Below are 28,000 nucleotides of genomic sequence, written 5' to 3' on the forward strand. Positions count from 1 at the left end.
TCTCCTGAAATGCTGTCAGTTGTCTCAGCTGTCTTTGATTGCATGATGTGCAAATGACTTTGAATCATGCTGACTGAATCTTCCCTAGGTATCCTTACAAAGGATAATACAGGTCAGCTCCTTGCTGCTGCAAGCTGGGTTTGAGCTATTTGAAAATTTGGGGACAACCTTTGTAGTCCTCAGTCCCACAGTCACTAGATTTGTGTTTGTGATGAGCTTTACTCAGGTAAGGGCAAACCCCTTGGGCTCAGCTCAGGCTTAGGTCCTCCAAAAGGTAGGTAGGGTTAGCCCAATCAAATCAACTAAAGAGGTACCATGTGATTAATAGATTAACCCAAACTGTTTGTGGCCTCCCCAGCAGCCAAGGCTGGATCCAGCCTATGCAGTGGCACACCTGGGGCTTTGCACCATTCTTGTACAAGGAGCCATGTGCCGCACGTGCAGGACAGAGCTACCCTGGCACCCAAACTGCCTCCAAGCTTTTTTAAGCCTCCACTTAAATATGAGCTAAGGCACCTATAAATAGCAATCAGTGGCCCCTGGTTAACCCAGAGGCTTTGATCACAGAGCTGGCTCCATTTATCAGTCCTTGACTGCTCTTGGCCTTAGCTTTCCATCAGCTGGAGGCCCAGTTCATTAGTACTCCTTTCTGCCCTGTATGCTAGGTAATGGGAGGGGGGCATATGTTTCATTAGACACCTGTAAACATGAAAGTACATATTTATCTATTATATGGCAATAAATATGCTTATACATAACTACAGTGTACAACTTGTAATAGAAAAATATAAAACATGAATTGCAAATTCAGACTTACATGCAGAGCAGACCATGTATGTGCAAGCAGGCATCCTGTGCACTGAGTAGACTTCCTCTGTTTTGCAGTCTGCTCTCCCTTATGGGTGTGCTATCACATCATGATTGCATGTCATGGTTGTGATATGTCACAGGCATTGTGCTGCACTCCAGCTTTAATTGTCCTTTCTGTGTCATTTTGAGGTCTGAGGCTCTTAAATCTTCATCAAGGTTGCGTTCCACACCACCAGGCACTGTTAAGGCTGTACATGGAGCACGATCCCCCATCTGGGTCTCTGGTGTGAGAGAAATGGTGACAAGCCACAGCCCAGTGGCAGCCACAGAGCTAGTGAGAGTATGAAGCATCTGGCATATAAGGAGAGATTGAGGGAGCTGAATTTCAGCTCAGAGGAGAGATGGCTGATAGGACTGCAGATGCACCTTCCACTGTCTGAGAGGTACACGTGGAATGAAGCTTGCTGGCACAGTACCTTGTGGATGCTAAAATCTGATGTGACTCCAGGAAGTGACCAGGCACATTCGCAGAAGAAAAGATGCCACTGTTGCACACAAAGATGTTCCACATTTTCAGGAAATCCTTGTTCTGCAAATTGAGCTGGCTGGAAAAGTAAACTGCAGAGGAATCTCTACAGGCTTGTCCAGCTCTTCTCTTCCTCAGGCATCTGCCATAGCTCCCTGCTAGACAGGGTACAGAGGGGATAGACCACATCAGAGCTTAAAGACTCACAAAAATGCTTGCTCAGTGCCACAGATATATCAGAATTTCTTCCTGGAAATCTTCACAGAAGGCAAAATCCTATGGGCAGAGGGGCAGTTGCAAATCAAAGAGCAGGGCTGCCAACTCCTCCTCCCTACCCAAGAGCTCCAGTGCAGAAGTGCTCTAGGATTTGCAAATCACTTGAAATCACCTGCAAGGATGGGTAGTGGTGGCCATCCTGAGGTGACACTTCTCTACCCATATGCTTCAGCTGGAGAGCCCAGGCAGTACTGGTAATTCCAGCCACCTTGTACTAGGAGAGTTGGGACTTGCAGCAAGGACACAGGTGATCATCACTGGTGTAAAACTCAAAATTGCCTGCCCTGTGGCAAGTGAAATGAGTCTGTTTGACATTAAACAGGGCAATGAGAAGTAGCAGCCTGAGAGAGTGTGATTTCTGTGATCTTTTGAGCCAAATGCTAGTTTATCATTCAAAAGCTCCCTTTCACATCAATGCTGGCACCCAGCTTCTGTGCATCTGGCTCAGCCCATGGGCAGGGAAGAGCCCAGATGTGGCCCAGTGGCATTTGAGCTCAAGGGCTCACAAGCCTAGAAAAAGCCTGATAAGAGTCAGGAATTCAAGTGGTCCTGAAATAGTGGTAAGAGCAGCTGGGGAATGCCTCATATGGACACATGGGCTGGGGCAGTGGGGTTTGGTATGCAAGGAGGTGACACCTGCCCCACACGCTCAGTGTCACATTTCACTCACTAGGAGACCCGCATGGAGTGAGTGACACATACTGCATCTTGAAGGCACTGTGGAAACCATCCCTTGCCTGCCCTACACAGAGCTGCAAGAGGAGGGGGGGAGTCATTCTCCTGGGTACTCAACCAGAGCTTAAGCTGGCCCTCATGGAACCCATGGGTGATAAGAAGTGGCCCTGCCTGCTGAGCTACACATGCCAAACTGTGTTGCTTGGTCCAGCTGCTTGCCAGTTGTGTCTGTTATTGATTCCTTGAGTGACAGTCAGCCTTTGAACTGTGCAACATATGCCCTGTGCTACAAATGAAGAAGCATAGCTGTCAGAATGTCATCCAAGAGGTCATCAAACTTGGCCACCAAGGCAGGACCCAAGGAGCTGCACAGCTTTGCCTGGCCTCCCTTCAGGATGTCCCAAAACCTATGGTGGGACACAGCTCTCCCTCCTATGCTTCCAGGTCTCAGCCTTTTCCTCTGTGGGTGGGGGTTTGGAGTCACACCAGCCATAGCATTCTCATAATGTTTTGCTACTGTGCTGGCCTGGTTTAGGGAACATCACATCATCCTCTTGTCCATGGGCAATGTCCTGGAGTCTGGTCTGAAGTTCAGCAAGGGCAAGTGTAGAGTCCTGCACCTGGGGAGGAATAACTGCATGCATTAGTACAGGTTGACATGCTGGAAAGCAGCTCTGCAGAGGAGCACCTGGGAGTGCTAGTGGAAAGCAAGCTCTCCACGAGCCAGGAATGCACCCATGTAGTCAAGAAGGCCAATGGTATTCTGGTGTGTATTAAGAGTATGTCCAGCAGGCTGAGGGAGGTTCTCCTGCTCCTCTGCTCTTCCCTGGTGAGGCCATACCTGGCATATTGTGTCCAGTTCTGGGCTCTCCAGCTCAAGAGGGACAGGGAACTACTGGAGAGAGTCCAGCTAAGGGCCATGAAGATGGCTAGGGGACAGAAGCATCTCTCTGATGAGGAGAAGCTGAGAGATCTGGGGATCTTTAGCCTGGAAAAAAAGAAGACTGAGAGAGGATCTTATAAATGCACACAAGTATCTAAAGCATAGATATTATGAGGATGGGTCTGGGCTCTTCTCAGTGTTGGCCAGTGATAAGACAAGGGGCAGTGGATGCAAACTAGAATACAGGAGCTTCCACTTAAACTTAAGGACAAACTTCTTTACTTTGAGCATGACAGAGCACTGGAACAGGCTGCTCGGAGAATTTGTGAAGTTGTCTTCTCTGGAGACTTTCAAAACCCACTTGGACGTGTTCCTGTGAAACCTGATCTAGGTGAACCTGTGTGAGCAAGGGGGTTGAACTAGATAATCTCTAGATGTCCCTTTCAGGTGCTACCGTTCTGTGATCTGAGCCAAAGACAGTGTAGACGGCAAGTCAGGTTTCACCTCCAAAAACTGAGACAGTGACTGGAGGCTCCTTCATGGTTGCCTTCCTTGTAACAGATGAATTTTGCTCTTACTGGATTGTGACCCAGTTTCTGTTTCAGCAACTAGGTCCTGCAGTCCAAAGGTCAACCAAAAGAAGCCTCTAAGATTTCCTGAGCTCTTTTACTGGGTTATCTGAGATATCTTGATCTATGGCCTCCAGCATGAGGTAAAGCATACTCCTTTCTGGCTTAAGATAGAGACTGCAAGAGACAGACATGGGCTGGCATCCAGAAAGTGCATGCTAGATAAGCCCAATGCCAAAGTGATAGCCAGCTACTGTGTGTCCATGTGACTAGTGGAGACTACTTTTTAACCTGTAAGTAAACTGTGTCCTAACCTTGCTCTCCATTTCATCTTGTGAAAAAGGAGACTCAAGCCCTCTCCATATTTTTTTTAGTAGTGTAATGCCTTTCAATCTCAGCCTGAATGCAGTTTGGAGGAAAACATGAGCCAGTGCTCACACTGAGTAGTTACAGCCAACAAAGATATATGCTCCATAATGCTGCTGTTGTGAAGTCCCCTATGTGGATGTCAGCTGCCCTTTGGGGTGCACAGAGTTAATGTCTGATTAGTTCATTCTTAACTCCAGACATTGAACAAACACGGAGAGCAAATGCCTTGCAGAAGATGCCTCCAGCAAGCAGCACTGTGGTCTCTCTGTCATCCCTCTAGACACTTCAAGGTTTCCCTTTCCCTGGCTGTCTTGACTCCCTGGGAGGTCGTTGCTGATCTGCCTCAAGCACAGGTAGCTGCATCTTAAGCAAGTGCCTCTGTACAGCCCTTTCTTCAGGGTCTCTGTCAGCACAGAGTTTAGTCTAACCCAGACTTCGCCTCTGGGCAGACCTGCAGGATGACAGCCAAAACCCCTATTTCCCTTCTTGCAAATTCAAGAGGAACATGGGACTCCAAGCTCTGCAGAGGTGGTTGAAAGGCTGGCAAAGTCCACTGTTTCATATTCAGTGGAGATGCAATGTAAACATGCCAAAAATCCTCTGGCAGAATCCTCTCCTCAAACTCAGGCAGAGCTATTGGGAAAACAGCTGCAGACAGTTGCCTAGCCTCCACCTCCTCTTCCGTTCTGCTCCTGGTCTGCTGTGTTTCTATTCTCTCTATCTTGTTTTACCCTGTAGTGGTGGTCAAAGGCAACGTGAAACAGGGGCTGAATGTAGCAGTAGAAAGCTTTGCTGTCCCCACTGAAGTGAAGGAAACTGAGCGTGGCCAGGGAGTAGGTGCCAAAAGCCAGAAATGGAGCATCAAGCAATTTCAGACTAGATCACCTTAATTCTGCTCAGTGCCGAGCTGATGGAAATAGTCCTTCTTCTCCACCTGATGGCAGGACTGTGATGGTGAAAAAGGGGTTCTGAGGAAAGATCTTGAAACTCCCCGGTGGTAGGTGGCACATATTACAGCACCCAGTGGGATCACTTTCTGCCTTGACCTCGTTATACATATAGGGAGCAGGAGGACAGCTGTGGGGTCTCAGCTGGCTGCCAGTCACGTGGAGGTGTTTTGCTGTGACTGTTGCCATCTTCAAGGCTAAAGGCCTGGATTTTTTCTGAAAAGAGCAGCTGCTTAGGATGGTGAGATTTGTATGTGTCCATGTGCATCCCCAGAGCACAAAGTCAGTGCAGCCCCCTGCCAGCCCTTGAGCTGCAGCTGGACAGAGGAGGCACCGGGCTCCTGTGTCGCTGTCAGGTAGCTAGTGGGAATCAGACTGCTCTCTGTGCAGAAGTCTTCCCCCAGCATCCTGCTGGGATGCAGCCAAACTTTTGCAGGTGCTCAACCACCTCTTAGGTAGCCTTGTAAGTGGCTCTATAACACCAGTCATCTCCAGAGAGACTAAACCCAGGTGTCTGCACTGTGACTGAGCATCTTACTTCGCCCCTTCCTCTGCAGGTAGGCAAGGCTCTTGAGGAAACATCTGGTGGCTAGTTTTGTCAGTAGCCCTGCAAAGCTGAAAGCTGTCAGAATCTCATTCCTGCTTTTTTACCTTTCACTGACAAGCTGGGGCTGTTTAAATAAGCCACAATTAGTTATCATGCCCCCATAATGTGTTACGCTCTGCCCTGCAGCTGCATGGGCTTGTATCTGTCACTGGGGCTGGGAGGCACTAGCAGGCTCAGACAAACTGTGCAACTCAGCATGTAACCCCAGGGTTATCTCTGAAAAAAACCAAACAGCCTGGCAGGTTATATGCATCTGTGGCTAATGGGGGAGGAAGTTTCACAGCCCTTAAGCTTGTTCCAGTTACTTTTTATTTCCTGTAGCCTTTATCATCTCCCCAAAGATCCTGGGATAGACTTAATTGGAGATGGAGGCTGTGATGGTGTATGCTAGCTTAAATATGTGTGTTTTGTTCATGGATACAGTGATCTGCATCCTGGCATACATCAGATGTGTGGATAGCTCGCATGTGGTGAAGATTTTGGGCTGGTCTGTGATTATGCTTCACACCACACTGGCTGTTCAGGACAGCTTCTCCTGCAGCAGCCTGTGATCCAGTGCCAATCACACTCAGGGTCTCCTGCATGACAGCTTCCCATGCACCCTCTCCATCTCCTTCTCAGCCAGCTTAGGCAGTGCTGTCTGCTTATGTCAATTTCATCTGCCCCTTGGTACTTTCCCAAAATCCCACAGGGCCATGGCAAACAAGTTTGGATGCAGCTCCACTCCTAGGAAGTCAAAGACCAATAGCCATGGTTTGAAGGCTTATCCCAAAGCTCACACATGTTTGTTTCCCAGAAAAAAGAAGCAGCTGAGCTGTGCATTTGAGCTAGGTGTTGCAATCTGTGGCTACCCAGAGCTCTAGGTTGCAGTAGACGTGATGCTACAGCCAGCCCCAGGGTTTTCCAAAGGGATTGGCAGCATCTACTCACTGCAGAAAACAGGTGCACTGGAGGTCACAAGCCTGCTGGGCTCTGTGAAGCCTTTCCTTCATGGTGGCAAGAGCATATCCTGAGGGTGCTTAAGGAGAAAAGCAAATGGTCTCATGGGGAGTAGAGCCAGCAGTCCACGTTGCCTTGTTGTTTCTTTGTGTCTTTAGCTGGTGGCACAGCAGGGATGAGTGAAGGTCCTGCCAGGAGGTCTCTCCCTCTACTGGGCTTTATTTTTCTGGGGACCAGGGTGTATTTAAAACCTTTATGCTTGGGTGAAATGTTGACCTATGGCTTGCTGAAAACCTGTGGATTTAAAAGATTTTTCAGAACAAGACTCATACACTGAATGGCCAATATCAAACAATCCCTGCTTCTAGCAAATAATGCTGAACCAGAGTGAGCTGGGAGGAGTGAAAGAGGGTGCCAGCCTAAAGAAGAAAACTAGTACAGCATTTTATGTCCTGGGACTTAGTGGCACAATCCCTCCAAGAAATGGCAAAATGCTCTGTGCTGACACTCTCACACTTCTCTGAAGGGAAAATGCAGAAACCACCTGCCTCCCAAGAGGTGGCTGTGCTCCACAGGCTGGAAGTCAGCACTTCCCTGTGCATTTGGGCATCCTGGGAGACTGCCAGTCTTTGAGAAAGACCCTGCATATCTTAAAAACCAGGACCGTGGTAGCTTCTGGGCATCCCACTTGAACAGCCAGACCAAATTAGAGATTTAAAAGTCTTCCCTTGGGTTTTCCAGGGAGAGCTGGTGAGGCGTCTCACCAAAAGCCACCTGAGACAAATGAAATTACAGTGAGCGGTAGTGAGCCTGTAGGCAAAGCTTTTGCATTTATTCATTGAAGTTGATTAAAATTCTGGCAGTAAAATGAAAGAAAGACTGCATATTAGAAATGAAAACCCTGCCCTGAGATGGGAGACTAGCCTGCAAAATAGTCTTGGCAAGCCCATTTGAATACTTCTTGTATGAAAATTGGGACAGTGTCAGAGCCGTGGCTACAGGACTGTCTTCTCTGCTTCTTTCCCAGTGAGTTTTCCACAGCAGCACTGTCCCAGATGCTGAGCTCCAAAGATGATGTGCTAACCACAGGGCCTGCTGGAGGTTTTGGATTGTTTTAAATAATGCAGGCTGCTTGATTAGCTGAACCAACCTCTCTCTGCTAACACACTTGCTGTGTATGGCAAACATGCTCTATTTTTGGCTTCAAGCACATTTTCCATGTCATCAATGCAAAAAAATAGTGGGCACAGTATGTCATAAAGGCAAGGACACACTCCAAACCCCCCTACCTCCACAAAACACACACAAAAAGCCCTCGTGACTTCACATTACAGGAAGCAAGCCATTTGTTCTACCAGCAACAAAGATAATGCTACCTTAACGTGGTTGCTGCAAGCACTAGAAACTTGATACAGCAAGCTCCGCTACACGAAGGCGATTGTTTCTATTTTAATGAGGACTGGTATTCCTGGGATTGAGCAAGATGCTCTGAACAGCCACAGCTCCTTGGGTGCCTGCTTTTGGGCAGTACGGTGACAGCAGTGTTTTGCTTGGGGCTAAAAACCCAGCCAGTGTAAAGCAGTGTGTGGGGTAGTTTGATCTGGTAGAGAGCTAAGCTGTCATGAATCGTGAAATAAGGCAAAAATGCTCAGCCTGCATGAGACTTTTGCACTTAGTATGATTTAAGCAGTATTATTCCAGGGAGTAACACCAAACATGCATATGTCTCTTGCTCCCATCAAATGTGCCCAGAATTCTCCTTCCCTTTGCTTGAGCACTGAGATTTTTCTGCTTGTTCCAGACTCAAGACAGACAGACACTCCAAAGGAAAGACAAAATACAACAAATACCAAAGTCCATCCACACACAGCCATAGTTGCCTGGGCTGATGCCCATCTTGCTCCAGCTGCCCACCTCCCTGGTATCTGGTAGGTAAGAGGAACTGGTGCTGGTGATAAGCTTTGGCAGCAGAAGCTGCATGGTGACACACAACTGCAAGAGACTGACCCCATCCTACTACTTCTCATCTCTTAATCCTATGGTCAAGAGATCTGGCAGGAGAGGAGAAGGTGACAAAAGTCCCCAAGCAAACCATGCACCAAGTCTAGTCAGTATGATCATATCTGTTGGATCTCCTTGGCTAATATCCCCAAGGTGATCGCCAGACAGCCTGATGTTAGAGCATGCCACTCCTGGAATCCCACACCAAAAGGTGGTGTCTGTACTCTTGCAGTAAGAGCAGATAGCAAGGCACATTTCCCATGAAGCTAATAATGTTACCAGCTCTGTCATGCAAGAAGACATGAATGGACTCCATGTGTGAATGTATTCTAAAGCAGTTTGGGTCTCCAGCACTTGTCATTCTCTCTGCTGGAGCACACTGTGCCATCTACTCCAGTAAGTGCAAGTACTGGTGCTGAAGAGCAGCATCCCACCAGGCAACAGGTCATGGGCTAACCTGATCTTGTAATTTCTCTGTGTGCTCTGTGTACCTCAACCAAGACTGAGGTAACTTGGTTGTTTAGCACAATGTGCTCTTTGCTGCCAATGAAGAGCAAGCATATGGAGGAGTAGAATTAGCCTGGGAATATGTGGCAACTTGCTGTAGTAGAGGCAGAGATGCAGGCAGTACTCCTGTACATGAAATCCTACATCTGAGATCTGTGCTATGTTTGTGCTCAAACCCAAAACAATGGAGCAAGGAGAGACACCACTCTTCCAGCCGAAGAATGCCACATGGCATCACAGCAGAGTTCACCATCAGTAGGAAGCCATGGATGTGCCAACGGTGGGGATGCCCTGTTTCACACTGCAGTGGCTCACTGCAGCTCTCAGGATACCAAGGAATGGATCACTCCCTAGCATGTCTGAGGCAGACCTTGGGAGTGGCTAGGAAAGAGACAAAATGAACATGCCAAATGCAGCAGCATATCTGAAGCCAGGGTGTGCTCATGCCTCAGATGCTCAGTGCGACTATGGTCTCACAAGTGCCACAGGAGAGCACCGAGGATTTTTAAAGGTCTGGGATAGATTCTACACCAGGAGGAGGGGATGATTATTCAGCCTTGAAAGGACAGATAAGATACAGCTGTGAGTGGGCAAGGAGGAACCATCTTTCACCAGGTGAAGCTCTTGGACGTCCTGTTACAAGGAAGCAAGTAGAGCTGGTTTCTTCCCACAGTGCAGAGCTGAGAGAAGGAAGTTCCTTGCTGTGGGATAGTGAGGTTTGCAGAGTTCAAAAAGGGATACCTTGAAGAAAAAGCCATCAAGGGCTATTAGATGGAGACACCTTGTCTGGCTCGAGAAATGCTGATCAGTGGAACCTGGGTGAGCATTTCTTTTCCTTTGTGGCTTGTTTTCCCCTCAATTTTGTTGAAAGCTGCTTGGGGAAGAAGAAAGGGAGGTGATGTGTGGAGTGCAGGCTGTCCCAGGGTTATAATGCTTTATTGCTTACTGGCAAGAAGTAAGATCTCCTATGATAGCTTGAGTGGAGGGCAGATTGACTTGTTTTATAGCCTCCTTTGTCTCCCTGCAGCTCTCAGTTCTGCTTGGAGTCATTAAAGAAGTGACCCTGGAAGTCCTGGCAGAGGATAGTTTGCTGTCGCTTCCTGATGAGTGCCTTCGCTGTGTGCTTCACATTGCAGTGGGCTGCACTCTCTGGAGCAATCAAAGTAGGTGAGGTTTCAATGCATTGTGGGACACAGAGGAGATGGAAAAAGTCAGACACTGTCCATAAAAGGCTCATAAGAAATCCATAATGACAAATGTAATCTGTAGTCATTATAAGGAGCAATGAGCCCTGCTTCTTATCTACCCACAACATTGCTTAATCTTTGCAGGCATCTCACCCACCCATTCAAAGGACACTGAACCACGCATAGGTGGTTTGTCCATGCTTCCATGTTCTTGGCTATAACCTGCAGCAAGGCGAGGACAGCAACACTTCATAGTGCTTTAAATATTGTGTCCTGGTTAAAATGACTTCATGGACCTGCCTGGCAGGAGACACGTCAGTGTCCAGTATCAAAGGACTGGAAGCAGTTCTTTGACATCCATATAGAAGAGTGTGAATCTCCAGATGTGTCTGTCTCTGTACGTGTATGTGTGGCCATGGCTGCTGTGAAGAGTGTGTGTTGCCTAGCAGAGGCCCTTAATGTCCTGCTAGTACAGCTATCCCCCAGAGAGACCTGAATGCCTGCAACCTCGGTGAAGGGCTTCTGCCCTGTTAGTCTGGGCTGATGGTGCTTTTCCTTCCTGCTCCCAGGGTGGAAGGATCAGAGCCCCAGGGCCAGGTCAGAGCTGCCAGGGCTCTGGCAGAGAGACTTTGGCGCCGTCGTCCTGTCCTGGGCTGAATCTAGGCTTGGCCTCCTAGCAGAGGCTGTGTCAGCTTGTGCCACCTCCTCAGCAAGGGTGCAGGGAAGCTTTGAGCAGGGTTTGGTGGCAGCCCATGAGGCTGGATGGTGGTGCTGTAAGGTCGGGCGTGAGCTGTGGCACCTGCAAGTGGAGGTGCCCGTTTCTTTCTCCGCCCTCCCCAGGTCTCAGAGATAACTTGCAGGGCCTTCCTGCAGCCTTCTGCTGCTCTCCAGCGGCGGCCTGCAGAGGCATCACAGGCAGACCCTGAGGGATGAAGCCCTGGTGTGAGAAGGTGCGGGGGCTGTGGCATCTCTAAGGGAGAGTCCCGGTTGCCTTCCCCGCCTTCCTCAGGCCTCACAGATAATTCTTATCGGGTTGTGGAAGAGCAGGATGACAAGGATACGGGGGAGAAACCTAGAGTCTTTTAAGAAGAAGTGGACTTCTTTAGACACCTTTGGCCAGCAAACAGCACCCTCTGCTTTTATTTTCCAGAATCAGTGAAAGAGGTCTAAACAGTCTCAGTTTTCTTAACCTGATAATTCACTTGCTTCTTAAAAAAGATTATCCTCTCCTGTTACGAAACCAACAGCATGAGGGAAAGAGCATCAGGTTTGCAACGACTTCTGAAAAATTGGTCCTCCTGATGGCTGGAGTAGCATTCCCTTTGAAAACTTAGCCCTTTTAATTAATAGGAAAAAAACTGTGGTACAGGATGTTGTTACTTTCAATTTCTTGACAGACTGCATCACAGCAGGTTCTGTTCTCCTCTGCAATGCCTTAGGTTTGTAAACAGATTTTTTTTTTTCCAAGGCTATTTGGCCTTTTGGAATGTGGGAAGATTTGCCTACAGGTCTTGGTATGGGAAGCTGGAGGTTCCACCTGTAAGATCACTTTGTTGCCCATTAAAATATCTCCCCAGGCAGATACTGCTGCTGCTGCAGCTTGTTTTGAGGCTGGTGCTGGGCACAAGGATATAGGTTGGAGGGACATGTAAGCAAAAGAAAAACAATGCCACTAAGACAGCAAGGAAGAAAAAAATTGACAGGACAATGTCTTCAGCCATTTCTTATCCCTCTGACAGAGCATCTGTCACCCATTCTGCAAGCCAGGGAGTCTTCCAGCACTGGAGCACCTCTCTGCAAGTCTCAGAGGAGTGTTGCAGTCATTGTGGCCAAAACTTTCAGTTGCTGTAGGCCAGACCCTGAAGTAGGAGTTGTAGTTGTGGAGCACAAAGTTTTCAGCCTGTTTGTTCAGGATTGAAAACTGGATTTTTGTTATCTGGAAAAAAGCTTCAGTTTTAGAAACAGAAATAAAAATAACTTTATTAAAATAGTATGCAGTGCTCTAAAATTTTATTCTCAGTAAGTTAAGCATTGATTAAGATATTCTCTTTGGAAGAAATGGGTGTTTCATGAAATCCAGCTTTTCTGATGGAATAAAATGTAGACAATAGATTGCAGGCAGTTTGATTTTGAGCACAAATGCAGAGTCAAATAGAAGTGTACTTTCTTTTTGGGACCAAGACTACAGTAGCTTAATAACTGATGTGACACAGGGTGTCCCACTGAATTGTGGTTTGTTGTTTGTATGGTTTGGGGTGCTTGTTTGTTTGTTTATTTTAGGAGGTTTTGGGTTTGGCTTGGTTTGTTTTGTTTGTTTTTTTATTCCCCTACAAGAATGGCACCTCTCAACATCTCAACTTTAGGAAAAGAGTGCCTAAAAATTACTAGAAGGGAACAGTGTAAAATGTTTTACACTAATAATGAGAAGAGGATCTCACGAATCACATAGAAGAAAGTTTACATGTAATTTTATGAGAACAGTATGAAATTGATTAATGTGAAACTGGATATTGGGGGGAAAATGTTATTTCCTGTACTAGGAATAGCTAAAGGTGAAAATATTACTTAGCACTTACTAAGATATGGTGCTGGGCTGTTTTCAAGCCCCTCAACTTTTGGAGGCAGAGAAGGGAGATTCTAAATATCAGTGAGGAAAAGTAGACTTCCCAACTGATGGAATTATACAGAAAAAACTAAAAATATCACACAAATCTCTCTGCAAGTTGGGGCAAAAGAACCCAGAACCTTGTGGAGCAAAAGCCACTGTGTCTGTGTGTACGAACACTATCGTGCACTGTGGGCCATTGTCTGTACATATATACACATGTATTTAAAATACTGAGACTTAATAATAATATTTAAATCTCCTGTGTTTTAAGAGTCTGGTAACACCAGGTGTCCTCTCCATCACTGCAGCCTCAGCTCCCCGAGCTAATGCTTGACTGCACTGGAAACTTCTGCTGTACCCAGTTACTTCTGGATTCCCCTCCTGGCCAGCTGCTGTGAAAAGTTACACCCTGGGAGGAGCCAGATACCAGGAGGTGGGCAAAGGCCATGCTGGAATTAAACTGAACACAAGGACAGGTGGGTAAGAAGAAACCAGGAGTGATACACACAACCCCCAGCCCAGAGAACTGTTAGGGGCTTGTACATTCACCTGGCAAGTTTGCTGTGTTGTCCCTTTCCAACCTGAGGAAAGAAAATAGAAAGCAGAAAAAGGGACCATGCATGCTGGGCACCCCAGGAAGGCAGAAAGGTATCTGCTATGTCTTGCCAAAGTACTGTCTTCCTTCTTCCCAACACAGAGGTACTACTCTTGGCAGAGTTTCTTTGTCCTTGCAGAGTGGTAGAGGACCTGCATGGGTTATGAGAGTAGGAGGGCTTTTTCTGCATGTCTTAAGTGTGCCTGGTTACTGCTCTGTTGCGTCTGTGGTTTCCACTCCCTCCCCTGACTACCAGGATCCCCTTGCTTGATGTCCCTGTCCCAGGCATTATCCCTGAGGCCTGCACACTCCTATTCCTGGGAGAGTGGCCAAGGAAACCAATTTTCCAGAGCCTCTGTGATACTACCCTAGAGAGAGAGGATGGCTGGAACCTGTCCTGCGGGCTGCAGCACTGCTAGGGGTGTATATTAGGCCTGTGCTGCAAAATTGTTGTCTTGGGGGGCATACCTAGCGCTGATGAGGCACCACATCCTGAGACAAATAGTCTTTCTGGCCATGTCATGGGCCTAGGGCATCTCCCTTGTGCCAGTGTCCTGGCCACCTGATATCTCACAGACAGGCAATGATGCCAGTGAGTGTGTACCCCCAGCAGTAACTGATCGGATTCAGCGTGGTTGATATGGAGAGGTCATAGAGAACATAGCATCCACGGGTTAGGGACACACTTGAAGCACAGATAGGTCTTGGGGATGGGCAAGACACATACAGCTGAGCGGCGTGCCAAAAACTGGAGATGCGGCGTGCCAGCAGCTTCCCCGGGTGTGCAGCGAAGGAACCCAGCAGTTCCGTGGGACTATGTCCTTGGCTTGCGCTCCGCCACTCCGCTTTGCTTGCGGGAGGGAGCGCCGTTCGCAGCCAGCGGCAGGTGTCTTATGCTCTTGCTGGGCTGTTTCCCTCCCCCAGCAGCAGCTTCTGCGCCCCTTGCCGCGCTCCAGAGGCTTCTTTACAGCCCTCAAGGTCGCGGACCGCCGGCGGCGGGCCCCGAGCCCGTGTTGTCGGAGGATGCCCTCTAGTTCAAGGCTGTCGCCGTTTTCCCAAGCCCGGCGCAGGTGCTGCGGGCCCGATTCACACGGCCAGCTCTAACAACAACGCTTTGCCGATAAGGGCAGCCCCGGCACACGGAAGCCAACAGGCGTGGGGTTCCCGCCTCGCCTCCCGGGTCTTGCGGGGGCAGCGGGCCCGAGTGCGCGCCACCAAGGACCTCAGCCAACCCGCCCGGGGCCCCGGCCGGAGGCTGCCCGGCGCAGCCCACGAGGGAGCGGGGCGGGCCGGGGTCTCCGGTGGTGGCGGGCGGTGCCCGCGGTGCCCAATAGCTGCCCACGCCCGGGCATAAAGGCGGTCGCGGCGGTGTCACGCTCCCCTCCGCCGGCCGGGCCCCCCGGAGCCGCCGCCGCCGCCATGGGCAGCCCCCCCCCACCGCCGCTCCGCCTGCTTCTTGTCTTCCTCAGCATCCTCTTGCCGCTACTGCTATCGCTGTCGCTGCTGGCCGGGATCGCCGCCGGCGCCGGGACTCGCCGCGCCCGTGAGCTGGGGAAGAGGGGAGGGAGGTCCCTGCCTCATCTCAAGGGGCTGCGGTGGGCGCTCGCCTCCAGGGCGAGGTGGTACCTCCCGCGATGAGCTGCTGGGGGGCGGATCGCTGCAACTAATATGTCTCCATTCTCCATACCCCCTCGGTGATGTGGAGGTCCCTGTCCCCTGTGGCATGCTTCCCATCTTGACAGCATAGGTGGTCCCTGCTCCCTGAAGACCCCAGCCTCGCTGCCTAGAAGGCGTGGGAGCCTCTGCCTTCCCTTAGTGGCGGATGGGCGGGCGATGAGAGGCTGCGGTTCTCGCCCCAGCCCTGCAGAACGTCCTGGGGTGCACCTGGCTGGGGTTAGGTCGTCCTGCTTTGGGCTGTGCTGAGATCGCCGGGTGGGGAGTTGCGTGGGTGCATGCAGTGAGTACTCGGCTCCCCGGCAGACCTGAGCCCGAGTCCTTGTCTCCCACAGCACCTGCTGGCTACACCTGTGCAGCCTCCCGCCAGGCCACCTGTGGTGCCGGATGCATCCCTGTTCCCTGGCTCTGCGATGGCGAGCAGCAGTGTCCTGATGGGACTGATGAGCAGTGTGGTGAGCGAGGGGAAGCTGGCACCTGTCCTCTGTCATGAGGTGGCCTGAAGGCCTGCCTTCCATGGGCTTCAGGTGACGCTGGTGCTCTGGGAGGGGATGAGGCAGAACAGACCACAGGCACTTAACTCCTTGCTGGCTGGGGGATGTCTGTGGCATGGGGACGTATCATGTCAGAGAGGTCTGTTGGGGGATACTGTGGTCCAGCCCCTTGGCAAAGCCCTTTGGACATTGCCAGCACCTGCCCCGTGCCAGCCCAGAGGGGAGCTTTGTGGTTGTGCTGCAGTAGTAGGTCCCAGCGACCATGTGCTGTCCCTGCAGATGTTGCCTGTGGTGGGGACCCCCATGCTTGGCAGTGCGATGACGGCCGGTGCATTTCTAGCAGCTGGCGTTGCGATGGTGCCGCTGACTGCCTGGATGGCTCTGATGAGCAGGACTGTGGTATGTAGTCTCTGCCAGGGGAGATTGCTTGGGGTAACTTGGGGGCACAGGGCAGAATGTCAATGCTACTCTATTCCTTCAGTGTGTGGGGCTAAGAAAGTGCAGTGTCCCGGCACTCACCACTGCATCCCGCACTGGGAGCTCTGTGATCGGCACCAGGACTGTGAGGATGGCTGGGACGAGGAGGGGTGTCCCCAGCAGCCCTGTCTGCCTGGGCAGTGGCAGTGCAGGAACAGGGTGTGCATCATGGCTGAGTGGAAGTGCAATGGGATTGATGACTGTGGTGACTCCTCAGATGAAGACGTCTGTGGTAAGTGAGCATACTGGTTACTCCTCAGTCCAGACCATGTGTGAAGTAAGAAGTATTTTCCCTTCCTGGGCACCAAGTACCCTTGGGATGGTGGCAAAAATCCCAGGAACCTGTTGATATATTGTGGGGCCTCTCTGTGAGTCTAAGACCTATGACTTCTCCTGTGCCCACTTGGCATTGTCCTGTCCTTTTGACATAAGCTCTGTGTGTCAATAGCTCCCTGCCCACCTGGCATGGTGCGGTGTGATGAGGGAAAGTGTATCCTGGAGTCTCTGATGTGCAATGATGAAGATGACTGCTTGGATGGCACCGATGAGCCCAGCACGTGTGGTGAGTTGCATGTGGTTACTGGCCACTACCCGTGCAGCTGGAGCCGGGAGGAGCCACAGAGCTGTCCTACTTCAAGTCACCTCTCTGCTGTGTCCCCACAGGTCGGAGCTGTTTCGTTCGCAATGGGGGCTGTGCGGAGACGTGCACTGACACACACTGGGGAGTGCAGTGCTCTTGCGGGGCTGGCTGGGTGCTGCAGGCAGATGGGCAGAGCTGTGCTGGTAAGGAGAGGTCAGAGTGTGTGCACTTTGGGTGCTTGTGTCCTTAGCTGCTGAGGTCTCCCTGGAGGCAGCACTCGTGAGGAAGTGCCTGTCTCAGCCCAACTCCTGCCTGCCTGTGTCATGCCTGGCCCTGCAAAGGCTGTGTCTGTGTCATGTTCCAGCAGCAGCTGGTGCACTGTAGGCTAGGGGCCTGTTGAGGTACCTAGACAGCAGATCCCCAGTATCTAAGGAGCCTGTCTGTGGTCACTGAGGAGCCATGGCAGTGCTGTCTGGAGGAAGCTAGCTAGCCATGCAATAGGCTCCTGACTGCTTCTGTCCCCACAGATGTGGACGAGTGCTCCCTGGAGTATAGCCCCTGCAGCCATCTGTGCAGCAACACCCCGGGTGCTTTTAGCTGTGCTTGCCTTCAGGGTTATACACTGCGGCATGGCACCACCTGTGAAGTGGCAGGTAGGGTGAGCTGAGGAGCCTGGCCCATCTGAGGGGCTGGGCAGTGCTTTCATGTAGCTGCATCCCCACTGACTAGATGACATCCCCCTCACCCTGGTAGACAATGCAACACAGCTTCTGGTGGCCGTGGGGCAGGATCTGGCCCTTCTGGATGTACGGACTCGAGCCTACTGGCCACTGCTTTCCACTGACACTGAACTCCGTGCCTTGGTGTATGACCTGCTCCGAGAAACTTACTACTGGCTGACAGAAGACGGCGAGCTCCGCGTTCACATCCCAGGAAAGGGCACGCAGCCTCTCTATGCAGGTGGGGAGGAGCCTGGCCTTTCCTGTAGAGGAATGAGCAGCCTGGGTGTTGCCTTCTGGCCTGGAACAGGGGCGGGGTGCCTTAAACTGCTGTGTTTCTGCAGATGCTGGGGAGGTGAACAGCATCTCCATGGACTGGTTCACAGGACAGCTCTACTGGGCCAGCAGCCACCCTGCAGCCATCTGCACAGGGCTGGGTGATGGCCGGGGCTATGTGACAGTGCTGGGGAAGGATGTGGCACCGGAGCAGCTGACAGTACATCCATCTGCAAGGTGAGGAGCAAGTGAACCAGGGTTGCCACTGGGCTCCTGCGTGAGCAATGTTGGTGCTGGTCATGCCTGCTGTGGTGCTGTGTCAGCACTGGTGTTATACTGTGAAGTGAGTGTTTAATGCCTGCTTCTAGGTCCCTGTACTGGGTCAATCGTGGGCAGAGGGGCCGAACAGTCATTGCTGCAGCTGGCATGGATGGCTCAAACCGGCGGGAGCTCACAGTGGTGTCCATGGAAGAGCCTGTGGGGCTGAGCCTGGACCATGCAGCTGGCAGGCTGTACTGGATTAGCGAGTACAAGGAGGTAGGGATATGCTTCCAGGTGCTGGGAGGCAGTAAGGTGGGAGTGGGGAGAGTGGCCCTGGTTCCCCTGTGGCTATGACATGGGGGGGAGCAGGGAGTGGTGCCCAGGTTTGGCATGTATCCCTGGGCTGTGAGGGGTGAAGATGCTACTGTGAATCCCACAGCTGCAGGACAGTGCCAGGGTGTGGGGATACCACATATTCACGGGGCCTTGCCTTTTCCCCAGTCCATTGAGACGTTGCAGGTGGATGGCAGTGGACGCCACTCCTTTCCTGCTGTCCTGGGGAGCAGTAAGGAGCCACTGGGCCTGGCTGTGTTCGAGAGCCGACTCTTCTGGACTGATGGTGCAGAGCTGGTGTCAGCCACCCGTACCTCTCCTCAGGAGCGTGCAGTATTGCTCCGTGCTCCCGTCTCAGCTTTCACTGTCCTACATGCGCTGCAACAGCCTCCCCGTGAGTACCCTGCCAGTTACTCCTACCAGTGGGAGGAGTATGGTCTTATGGTCCTGTGGCAAGAGTTTATGGCATTGTGACAGAGGGGACATGAACCTCTAGGAAAGCTGCTGAGCTCTATGGGTTTGAGTGGAGCTGAGTTCTCTTACCTCATGTGACTCTGCCTGGGACAGCCAGTCCATATCCAGCCTCAGGACAGTGGGAGGTTTTGGAAGAATTGGGAGATGCATGGAGAGTCATGATTTCTTGAGCTCTTAATATCTCCTTGCTCCCAGGGGACACTGCTGCATGCGCTCCAGGCTTATGCAGTCACCTTTGCCTCCTGTCCCCTGTACACCCTCAAGGCTACAAGTGTGCATGTCCAGAGGGCTTCTTCCTCCTGCCCTCAGGAAAATGTGCAGGTGAGCAGGATCTGTGAGGCAGGCTTGGCTGTCTGAGGTGGGATGCATCCCTATGGGAGTTGGAGGCAGGCTGTAAGGGGCTGTGGCTTTGGTGAGATAAGGTTCCCAGCACACACCAGTGCTGTTACATTTCTGCCTTGGTGACCACATCCAGTGTCCCTGGGACTATGCTCACACACTGTGCTTGTACTCCACAGAGCTGTCCATCATGTATGCATCGGGGAAGGCCATCTCCCTGGTGCAGGTAGGCCCTGGAGCACGCAGCAAACAGGTGCAGGAGTGGCAGGAGTCCCTCCACCTGCAAGATGTAGACTGGCAGAGGTCAGTGCTCTATGGGACAGATGATCGTGGGACACTGCTGCGTGTTGTGGGACACCCTGGCAGGAGAGAGGCCATTGTGACTGCGCGGCCAGGTAAGAGTCTGGGGTGATGGAGGGCATGCTCCCTTTCCTGGTGCTGTGTGAGTTCTGAAGATCTCCTGGGTGCAGAACGCAGTAGTATGATGTTGCTCTTGCTGGGGCTGTGCCAAGGCACTGGGCAGCTGTGCCCTGGCTTTAGAGGCAAAGGGAATCCAGGTGGAGGAGCAGGGTCATGACACAGCCCCATAACTGCTTGCCTGCTTACCCTTGCTAAGTCTGTTCTGCCCGTGTGGACATCCGGTCGGGGAACCTATACTGGCTCGCATGTAACCGAAGGGACATCGGAGTGATCCAGACATCTGACATGTCCTCACGCATCCTGCACCGTGCTCACAGCAGCATCCAGCACCTCTTCTTGGACTGGCAGCGGGGCTCTCTGTACTGGCTAGCCCGTGGGCAGCCCCTGCAGCAGCTAAGCCTGGCTGGGGGTGCTCCATGGGATGTCTGGAATGAGACATGGCCTGGAGATCTGCCTGCAGCCATGGATAGCAGAGCCTTCAGCCTGCTCTGGAGTTCTGCCCTGGGTAAGCCCTGGTGATCTCTGGATCAAGGAACAGAGGTGGTTGCTATAGGCCCAGACATGCCCTGCATGCAATAAGTCCCCACCTAGACAATGGTGTGTTCATGAGACAAATTCTGTCCCATGGCTGATGTCCCTGCCATAACTGTGGGTTGTGAGGAACAGGGTGGGCTATGAGGGGCACCTGTGGGCCCCAGTGGCCTACCATCCCACTGTCTTGCAGGCCTGCAGGCACTGAGTCTGACCAAGCGGCAAGCTGTCACCCTTACATCCAGCTGGCCCCATGGACTCCTAGCCGCCTTCGAGCCATACATGGTGTCTGCAAACGGGACAGCTCTGCTGCTGTGGGACCGGAGAACGCTGGGCCTTGTGCTGTCTGTGCCAGCAGCAGATGTGCGAGGAGTGGTGGCCTTTGTGGGCTCAGACTCACAAGCTGGTAAGAGTGGCCATGGCTCCATGCCTGGTCTGCACCTGGTGGGGCTGGGTGGTGGCCTGTGCTACTTTAAGCTGGAGCAAGATGCCTGGTTGCTGTTGGCTGCATAGGTTGCTCTTAGCAGCGTCCAGAGTGTGTGGAGGGCACAGTCCCAAATCAAGGCTTATGTTCCTATGCTATTCCTCTGCCAGTGCCACCAAGCAAGGGATCTGCCTGGCCACTCTCTCCACCTGTGGCTACCACTACAAGAACAACCACAAGGAGCACTGCTGGGCCCACCAGCTCTACCACCTCCACTAAAAGACCTAAGCCAAGCAAGACCACCATTGTGCTCACCACTACTTCATTGACCAGCAAGACTACCACATCAACCATCACCAGCCAGTCCACATCAACCAAAACCACCACTATGCCAACCACTGCACGGACCACACCAACCAAAACCACCACTGTGCGTCCAGCTACTACCAGCACCAGCACCACAACTACTCAGTCCTTGCCAGCTAAGGCCACTGCCCCATGGCCAAATACTACCACCCATCACCTAACCAGCCCTGCATGGGTAGTGCCACCTACTCCACCCCTCTCATCCAGTCCTGCACGTAATTTGACCCCAGTCCCTCATCTGTCCTGTCCTCGAACACATGTGCCCTGCCATGATGGTACTGAGTGTGTGGCCCAGGAGTATGTATGTGATGGGGAGAAGGACTGTGCAGATGGCTCTGATGAGGATGGGTGTGCCCAGCTCTGCAACATCCAAGGTAGGAACTGTTTTCATCTCTTACACAGCTGGGTCACCTTGTTCTGGGGTTTCTGGCTGCATCCTGGTCTGGTTGGTGGGATGTGGTCTGGGCTTTGATGCTTGTGATGTGGCATACTGGTTTCTTCTGAGCCAAGACCCTTCGCTGTAGTGTGGTGCCACTCTAGGTCCCTGTGGGGCTCGGACGGTCACCCTAGCTGCCTACTGCAGGCTTATCAAAGCCCCTTGTCTCCCCAGGGGCCTTCCGCTGTGCAAGTGGAGCCATGTGCATCAGAGCTGAGGAGCACTGTGATGGGGTGTCACAGTGCCCTGATGCTTCAGATGAGACAGGATGCTGGAGCCCCACGCAGGAGTGTGCCCTGCGCTGTGATGCTGCCACCCACTGCGTCCCTGAGAGCTGGCTATGTGATGGCCATGCCGACTGCCTGGATCAAGCTGATGAGCAGGGCTGTGGTAAGACCCTTTGGTTGGGTGGGACAGAGGCTTCTAGGGTTTGCCTGCCTCACAGGTGGGTGCACCAGGTTTCCTGTGTGCAGGAGGAGGCCACTGAGCAGAACAACTTGCTGAGCAGCTGGAAGGGCTGTACCCTGCTCAGTGCCATGCTTGTGCTGGCAGGGTGGGTACAAGAGTGAGGATAGTACCCCTGCTCAGCCCTGGCCCTGCCTGCAGTGCCAAGGGAGTGCAGCCCAGCCGAGTTCTCCTGCCAGAGTGGGCAGTGCGTGGCTCTGGCCCTGCGCTGTGATGGTGACCGCGACTGCCGGGACGGCTCAGATGAGGAGGGCTGTGCCGTGCCCCGGCCGCTGCTCTGCCGCACGGGGGAGGTGGCATGTACCCACAGCGGGGAGTGTGTGCCCGAGGCCTGGCGCTGCGATGGTGCTGCTGACTGCAGAGACAGCACAGATGAGCAGGTGGGTAGGATGGTGGGTACACAGCCTGTCCCTGCTTGCTTTTGAGAGGGCCAGTGGCCCTATTCACCCTCTGCTCTTCCAGGGCTGCCCCCAAGAGAAAGATCTTTGTGGGGACCGGCAGTGGGGCTGCTCCAGTGACCACAGATGCATCCCCGATGTCTGGCGCTGCGATGGAGAGAGTGACTGCATGGATGGCAGTGACGAGGCTGGCTGTGAGGAATACCTGCTTTTATGCCCTTTCTGTTTTGCCCAGGCACGGTTGGTGGGTGTCCAGCACAGGCAGAGGTGGGGTGTGACTGTGCAAGGTGAAAGACACTTTGTGCAATGTTTGCCTACTCCCAGCATCTGTGGTGGCTAAAGGTCCTGGATCACTGTTGTCCCTGTAGGGGTGGTGGCCTGAAGCCAGGCTACAGGCACAGCTTTGTATGAGGCTGCAGCGGGCCCTGGGCATCCTGAGGAACCATTGAATCTGTCACAGCTGAGCAAACGGAGGTGGAGGATGAGGCTCAGAGCTGCATTTCCTATGTTCCTGCAGGTCAGCCTGCTCCCTGCCAGAGTCACGAGTACCCATGCAAACTGGGGACTTGTCTGAATGTATCCCTGGTGTGTGATGGTCAGCAGAACTGTGCAGATGCCTCAGATGAGGGGGACAACTGCTCTGTGCCCTGCCAGCAGTCCTGCACTCATCTCTGTTACCCCTCACCTCAAGGCCCTGTGAGTAACAGCAGCCCTGGTCCAGGGGCTTACCCTGCCTTGCTGCCCTGGCCTGCCTGCAGAAGGGAACATCCTGTGTCCCCAGAGGGGAATCCTGATGGCCTCTTTCCCCACAGCGATGCTGGTGTGACCAGGGCTATCGGCTGGCCAAGGATGGTCTGTCCTGCATAGACACAGATGAGTGCACAGAGAGGGGTGAGGGAATCTGCAGCCAGACATGCCACAATGCCCCAGGGTCCTACAGCTGTGGCTGCCTTCCTGGCTACCTGCTTGAGCCTGACAACCAAGCCTGTAAACTCACTGGTAAGCCTTCGGGATGGTCAAGCAGCGCTGCAGGTCCCTGGCACTTGGCACTCTAGGATAAGCCAGGAGCCACTGAGTACCTGTTCCCGTGTGCCTGCTCCCCATGTAATGCTGCAAGCAGCCCTGTCCCCACTGCCTCATAGCCTCACAAGCCCCACTGAGCTGTAAGGTACTGTCAGTCTGTGAGCAGTCAGAAAATCCATCTGCACTAGCTGTGCGGTAGGGCTGAGTCTCATCAATCTCCAATGTTTCTGAGTGCTGGGGCCGTGGGGCCACCAGTGTTGAGCAAGATCTGGACGGTTCTGTGTTGCCCCAGGACCAGAGCCCATGTTGCTGGTGGCTGTGCAGTCAGAGGTGTTGTCCTACGGCTTGCGGAGTGGACAAGAAGAGGTCCTGCTGGCTACTGACAAGGACAGAGTTGTCTTCTCACTTGACTATGACCTGGTGGAGAGGAAAGTCTTCTGGATGGACCTGGCCACAGAAAGCATCCGCTGGCAGAACCTTGACTCGGGCAAGAAAGGCACACTGGTAAAAGGTATGCAGTGACAGTGGGTCTAGCAGCTGGGATAGCCCCTCCATGGCTCTGCAGTCTCCAGATTGCAGTTGGGTGCCAGGCTGTCTTGCCTTTTGTGAAGAGGTGCTGGCAAAAGTAGGATTGGGAGGAGCTGGGGAGCTCCTGGGATGGAGGTGACTTGGGCCAGAGGACAATGCAGCTGTCACCCCATGGGTGCTGACTTGGTACATTGCAGGTGTGAGATCAGACTGTATAGCAGTGGACTGGCTTGGGAGGAACCTGTACTGGACAGATGGGGCAGCAGGGCAGGTGCTGGCCACTCGCCTGGGAGCTGCCTGGCGAGGGATACCAGAGTACACTGTAGTGATGGATGAAGACCTGGACCAGCCCCACTCCCTAGTGCTTCAGCCTCTGGCAGGGTAAGGCTAGAACAAGAGGACATGGGGACCTCTTTTCCATCCCTTCCCTGCTCTGTTTTCCTTCATGAAAACAGGTGACAGACTGGGAAGACATGGGATGGTCTTGTCTGGGTGCTGTTAGGGCTGTGTCACTGGAGAAGAACGAGCCCAGGCATTTGGCCCTGCCCTGAGTGGATCTCTGATGGGATGGGGAGCTCTGCACTGCTCCTTTTGTCTGCCCTGGTACAGGGATGATGCTGTGGCAGCTTTGTAGTTCAGCACCTTTCTTCCCACCAGGCTGCTGTACTGGTCGGAAGTGGGGAGTCACCCACGGCTGATGGAGGCCACCATGGATGGCAGTCGACGGCATGTGCTGCTGGCTCAAGGTCTGGGCTGGCCCACAGCACTGGCCCTTGACCTCACCACCAGGAGGATCTTCTGGCTGGATGAAAAACTGGGTAGCATTGGTTCTGCACATCTGGATGGTACCAGTTTGAAGGTGTGTGGTGGGACTCTAGTGATGGGGCCCTGATGAGGGCCAGGATGGGCACTGACAACTTCTCTGCCAGGTTCTGCAACTGAGCTGGGTCCAGAGCCCCTTTGCAGCTGCTGTATGTGAGGGGCATCTCTACTGGTCAGACAGGAAGATGTGGTCTGTTCAGCAAGTGGACAAGACCAGTGGCAAGAACAGGACTGTGCTGATTAAGCGACATGGGCAGCCCCATGGCCTCCAGGTATGAATGTGGGGGATCCCTGAACCCTGCTGTGCCAGCTGTGCTGGGGTTCCTACGCTGCATAGCCTTGCTGTCTTCTGAGTGGAGATCCACTGGGAGCTGTATCCACACCTTGGTGGTCCTTGGGCAGCAGATTCTGTGGTCAAGGGTCTCTGATCCTTTTGGAGCATGTCTGCCTTACCATCCTACCCCCAGCTGGGGCATGTCTGGGCCTTAGCAGCGTGGCAGGGTGTCAGCTGTGTTCAGCGGGGTGCTGGTGGGGGCGTAAGGCTAAGCCTGACCTTCCCACAGGTGATGCACCCAGCACTGCGCCCTGCAGTTCCCAACCCTTGTGCTGCACGTGGCTGCTCCCACCTGTGCCTGCTGAGCGCCAGACACGCTGGGCAGTGCCGGTGTCCTGCCGGGCTAACGCTGGCTGACGATGGGACCACTTGCCTGCCCCTCCGTGATTCAGCCTTTGCCCTCTTGGTGTCCCCAGCCTCTGTGGCGCAGGTACTGTCCTCCGTAGCTGGCTCTGGGGCCTGCTGTCCTCACTGCTGTCAGCAGAGCAGGGTTCTCATCCTACTGCTGCTTTCTTCCTCTAGGTCTACTTGAAGGACTTGCCCATAACATCTGTATCTCCAGGCCTTCCTCCACACCGGGCCCTGCCCTTGGCCAAGGTGGACCACCTGACAGCCATTGACTATGCAGTGAAAGACAAGAGCCTGTACTTTGCAGAGCTGGGGAATGACTCCATCAGGCTGCTGCGCCTGAAGGACTGGGGCAGGCTGTCCTGGAAAAAGGTGGTGGCTGTGGAGGGTCCAGTGACATCCCTGGCCCTGGACTGGCTGAGTGGGAACCTATACTGGATTAGAGCACAGCCACCAAGCATCCACGTGGCAGCTCCTGGGGGCAGGTGGACCCTGGAGCTGCTCAACAAGGGGCTGAAGGGCGCTGCCTGGCTGACACTGTGCCCTCGTGCCTCCACTATGTGCTTTGTCACAGCGTCCAGCAGCCATGAGCCTGGCAGCACAGTGGAGTGCGCAGCCATGGATGGGACTGGCCGCAGAGCAGTCTGGAAGAGAGCTCGGGCTCCCACTGGCCTTGCCTTTGGGGGCTCTGGCACCCGGCTGTACTGGGCGGACCGTGGTGAGTGTGAGATGAGGTGCTGCTGGGAGGCATGGTGGTGTAGGCATTTGGTCCACAGCCTGCCACAGTCTTGAGGGGCAGCACAGACCCCTCTATGCCCCTACATCTGAAATGCCTTCATCTGTGCCCTGCAGGGAGAGGCACCATCAGCAGCATTGAACTGGATGGATCCCACTTCAGGGTGGTGCGGGAGGGGCTGCATGGCCTCTCACTCTTTGCCATCGGTGAAGGCTTTCTGCTCTGGAGTACAACCTCAACCAACGGTGAGCCTGTTTGTTGTGCTGTGGCCACTGTCTCCTGCTATATTAAGACACAGGGGTCTCTGCCAATCCCTGTAGGGTATGGGCTGCCCCTTCTGGGGTGAAGAGCAGGCTGGGGGATGCCGCCTCCTGTCCCAGGCACCCTTGGGGAAGGAGGTGGAGCAACGCTGATCCCATGTGTTTCCAGGCTCCAGCAAGGTCTGGTACAGCCGTCTGGAGCGAGGTGACAGCTTGTGGTTCCCTATGGAGCAGAAGTTAGTAGCCATGAGAATTTACAGTCAGTTCTCACAGGAAGGTGGGTCTGAGGGTGCCCCGGCCTGGGAACAGGTACAGAGTGGAGCTGTGTCCTGTGGTGACCATACTAACCTGTGTTGCTTTGGCAGGCACCAATGGCTGTGCAAAGAACAATGGGGGCTGTGCTCAACTCTGTCTGCCCAACCCTGCAGGGCGACTGTGCCGCTGCTCCTCCGGCTACCACCTGGTGCATGGGGTGGCGTGTACACTGGCAGTGCCCTGTGCAGCCCCCCTGCAAGCCTGTCCTGACCTCCAGAACTGCATCTCTGCAGAGCAGGTCTGCAATGGGCATCCTGACTGCACTGATGGCTCTGATGAGTCTGACTGTGAGTGCTTGTGTGCAGCTGGATGTGCAGAGGCCCTGGCTGGACACAGGGGACTCTGGCCCAGTCTCATCCAGTTTGGGAAGGGGGATCTCACTTGGGTCTCTACTTACCTATACCCATCTCTCCAGGCTCCTCTGTGGAGGTGGGAACGCAGCTCCCAGCGGTGGCAACATCAGGAATGCCTCATGTGGAGGAACAGAAACCATCCTCACCCACCGTTGCACCCAAGCCTCAGCAGCCCAGCCCCAGCCTGTCTGCAGCCCCTGGCTTCCAGGAGAACCAAGAGCCTGTCCTGGTAACTCCCAGCACTGAGGAGGTGCTGGGAGCTGTTCCGTGCAGCAGTGAGATGTGTAACCTGCGTGGGGACTGTGCCATAGAGGCTGGGCGAGTGACATGCCACTGTGCCCTGGGCTATCGTGGCGACTACTGTGAAGAGGCAGAGGTGCAGCCCATAGCAGGACCTATCACCCTGGGGGTGGCTGTGCTCCTGCTGCTCACTGCTGCTGCTGTGGGAGCCCTGGCCTACATGCGGAGGCGAGACAAGCGAAAAAGGTGAGCTGTGGGGCTGGGCCACGTAGAACTGGAAACGGAGAGAGACAGTCTCCTTCTGCACAGACAGTGTGGTGTCCTAGGGCACTCCTGGGCTACGTGGAAACTCTGATCACACTGGCAAGCCAGTAACTAGGAGTTGTGGCAGAACCTTTGGATCTGCCCCATTTCTAGGAGATGGCCATGTCATCCTTGGTGTACTTTTTTATTTCCCAGGACTTCAAGCACTGCTTCCACCCGGGTGCTGACCTTGTACCACCGTGAAAGTGACCCCGAGGAAGAAGATGAGGAAGATGTTGAGGAGCTTCCCCCCAAAAGTGACACCTTTGTGAATGAAGCTTATGACGGGAAAGAGGTGAGCAGCATCTGGAGCAGGCCCTGATAGGGACCTCTCTGCTATCCTGGGGTGCCAAGGGACAAGACCTGGGGATGCCTGGAGTCTGGATAGCACAGCATCTGCCCTGCTCAGTCTGTGCCTGAAACCCCTGTGCCAAGGTGTGGGGTTGGCCCATGGAGGCTGACTGAGACTCATCCCTGATGCAACTGTTATCTCTGCAGGAGCTGCCAGCCCCACTGAGAAAGGGACCATCTCACTCCAACACTGTATTTTCATAAAGGAATGTTGTGCAGCA

General features: G+C 53.2%; 1 protein-coding gene across 1 annotated transcript; it reads left to right on the forward strand.

Annotated features, from left to right (window-relative positions):
* Positions 1 to 9,789: 9,789 nt before the first annotated feature.
* Positions 9,790 to 28,000, forward strand: LOC135178503 (prolow-density lipoprotein receptor-related protein 1-like). Its single transcript, XM_064149416.1, has 35 exons — positions 9,790 to 9,928; positions 10,137 to 10,272; positions 13,213 to 15,042; positions 15,509 to 15,628; positions 15,947 to 16,066; positions 16,149 to 16,376; positions 16,593 to 16,706; positions 16,808 to 16,927; positions 17,252 to 17,377; positions 17,478 to 17,684; positions 17,788 to 17,956; positions 18,088 to 18,256; positions 18,482 to 18,707; positions 18,983 to 19,108; positions 19,306 to 19,521; positions 19,743 to 20,051; positions 20,271 to 20,483; positions 20,672 to 21,241; positions 21,478 to 21,693; positions 21,910 to 22,148; positions 22,231 to 22,360; positions 22,684 to 22,862; positions 22,979 to 23,165; positions 23,482 to 23,700; positions 23,915 to 24,098; positions 24,375 to 24,576; positions 24,647 to 24,811; positions 25,103 to 25,303; positions 25,396 to 25,939; positions 26,074 to 26,202; positions 26,387 to 26,494; positions 26,583 to 26,819; positions 26,948 to 27,371; positions 27,585 to 27,723; positions 27,927 to 28,000. Exons 3-35 carry the CDS (start codon positions 14,919 to 14,921, stop codon positions 27,981 to 27,983), a joined length of 6,717 nt encoding a protein of 2,238 aa, XP_064005486.1. The 5' UTR covers positions 9,790 to 9,928; positions 10,137 to 10,272; positions 13,213 to 14,918; the 3' UTR covers positions 27,984 to 28,000.

This window comes from Pogoniulus pusillus, chromosome 9, assembly GCF_015220805.1.
Source record: "Pogoniulus pusillus isolate bPogPus1 chromosome 9, bPogPus1.pri, whole genome shotgun sequence".
Classification (NCBI taxonomy): domain Eukaryota; kingdom Metazoa; phylum Chordata; class Aves; order Piciformes; family Lybiidae; genus Pogoniulus; species Pogoniulus pusillus.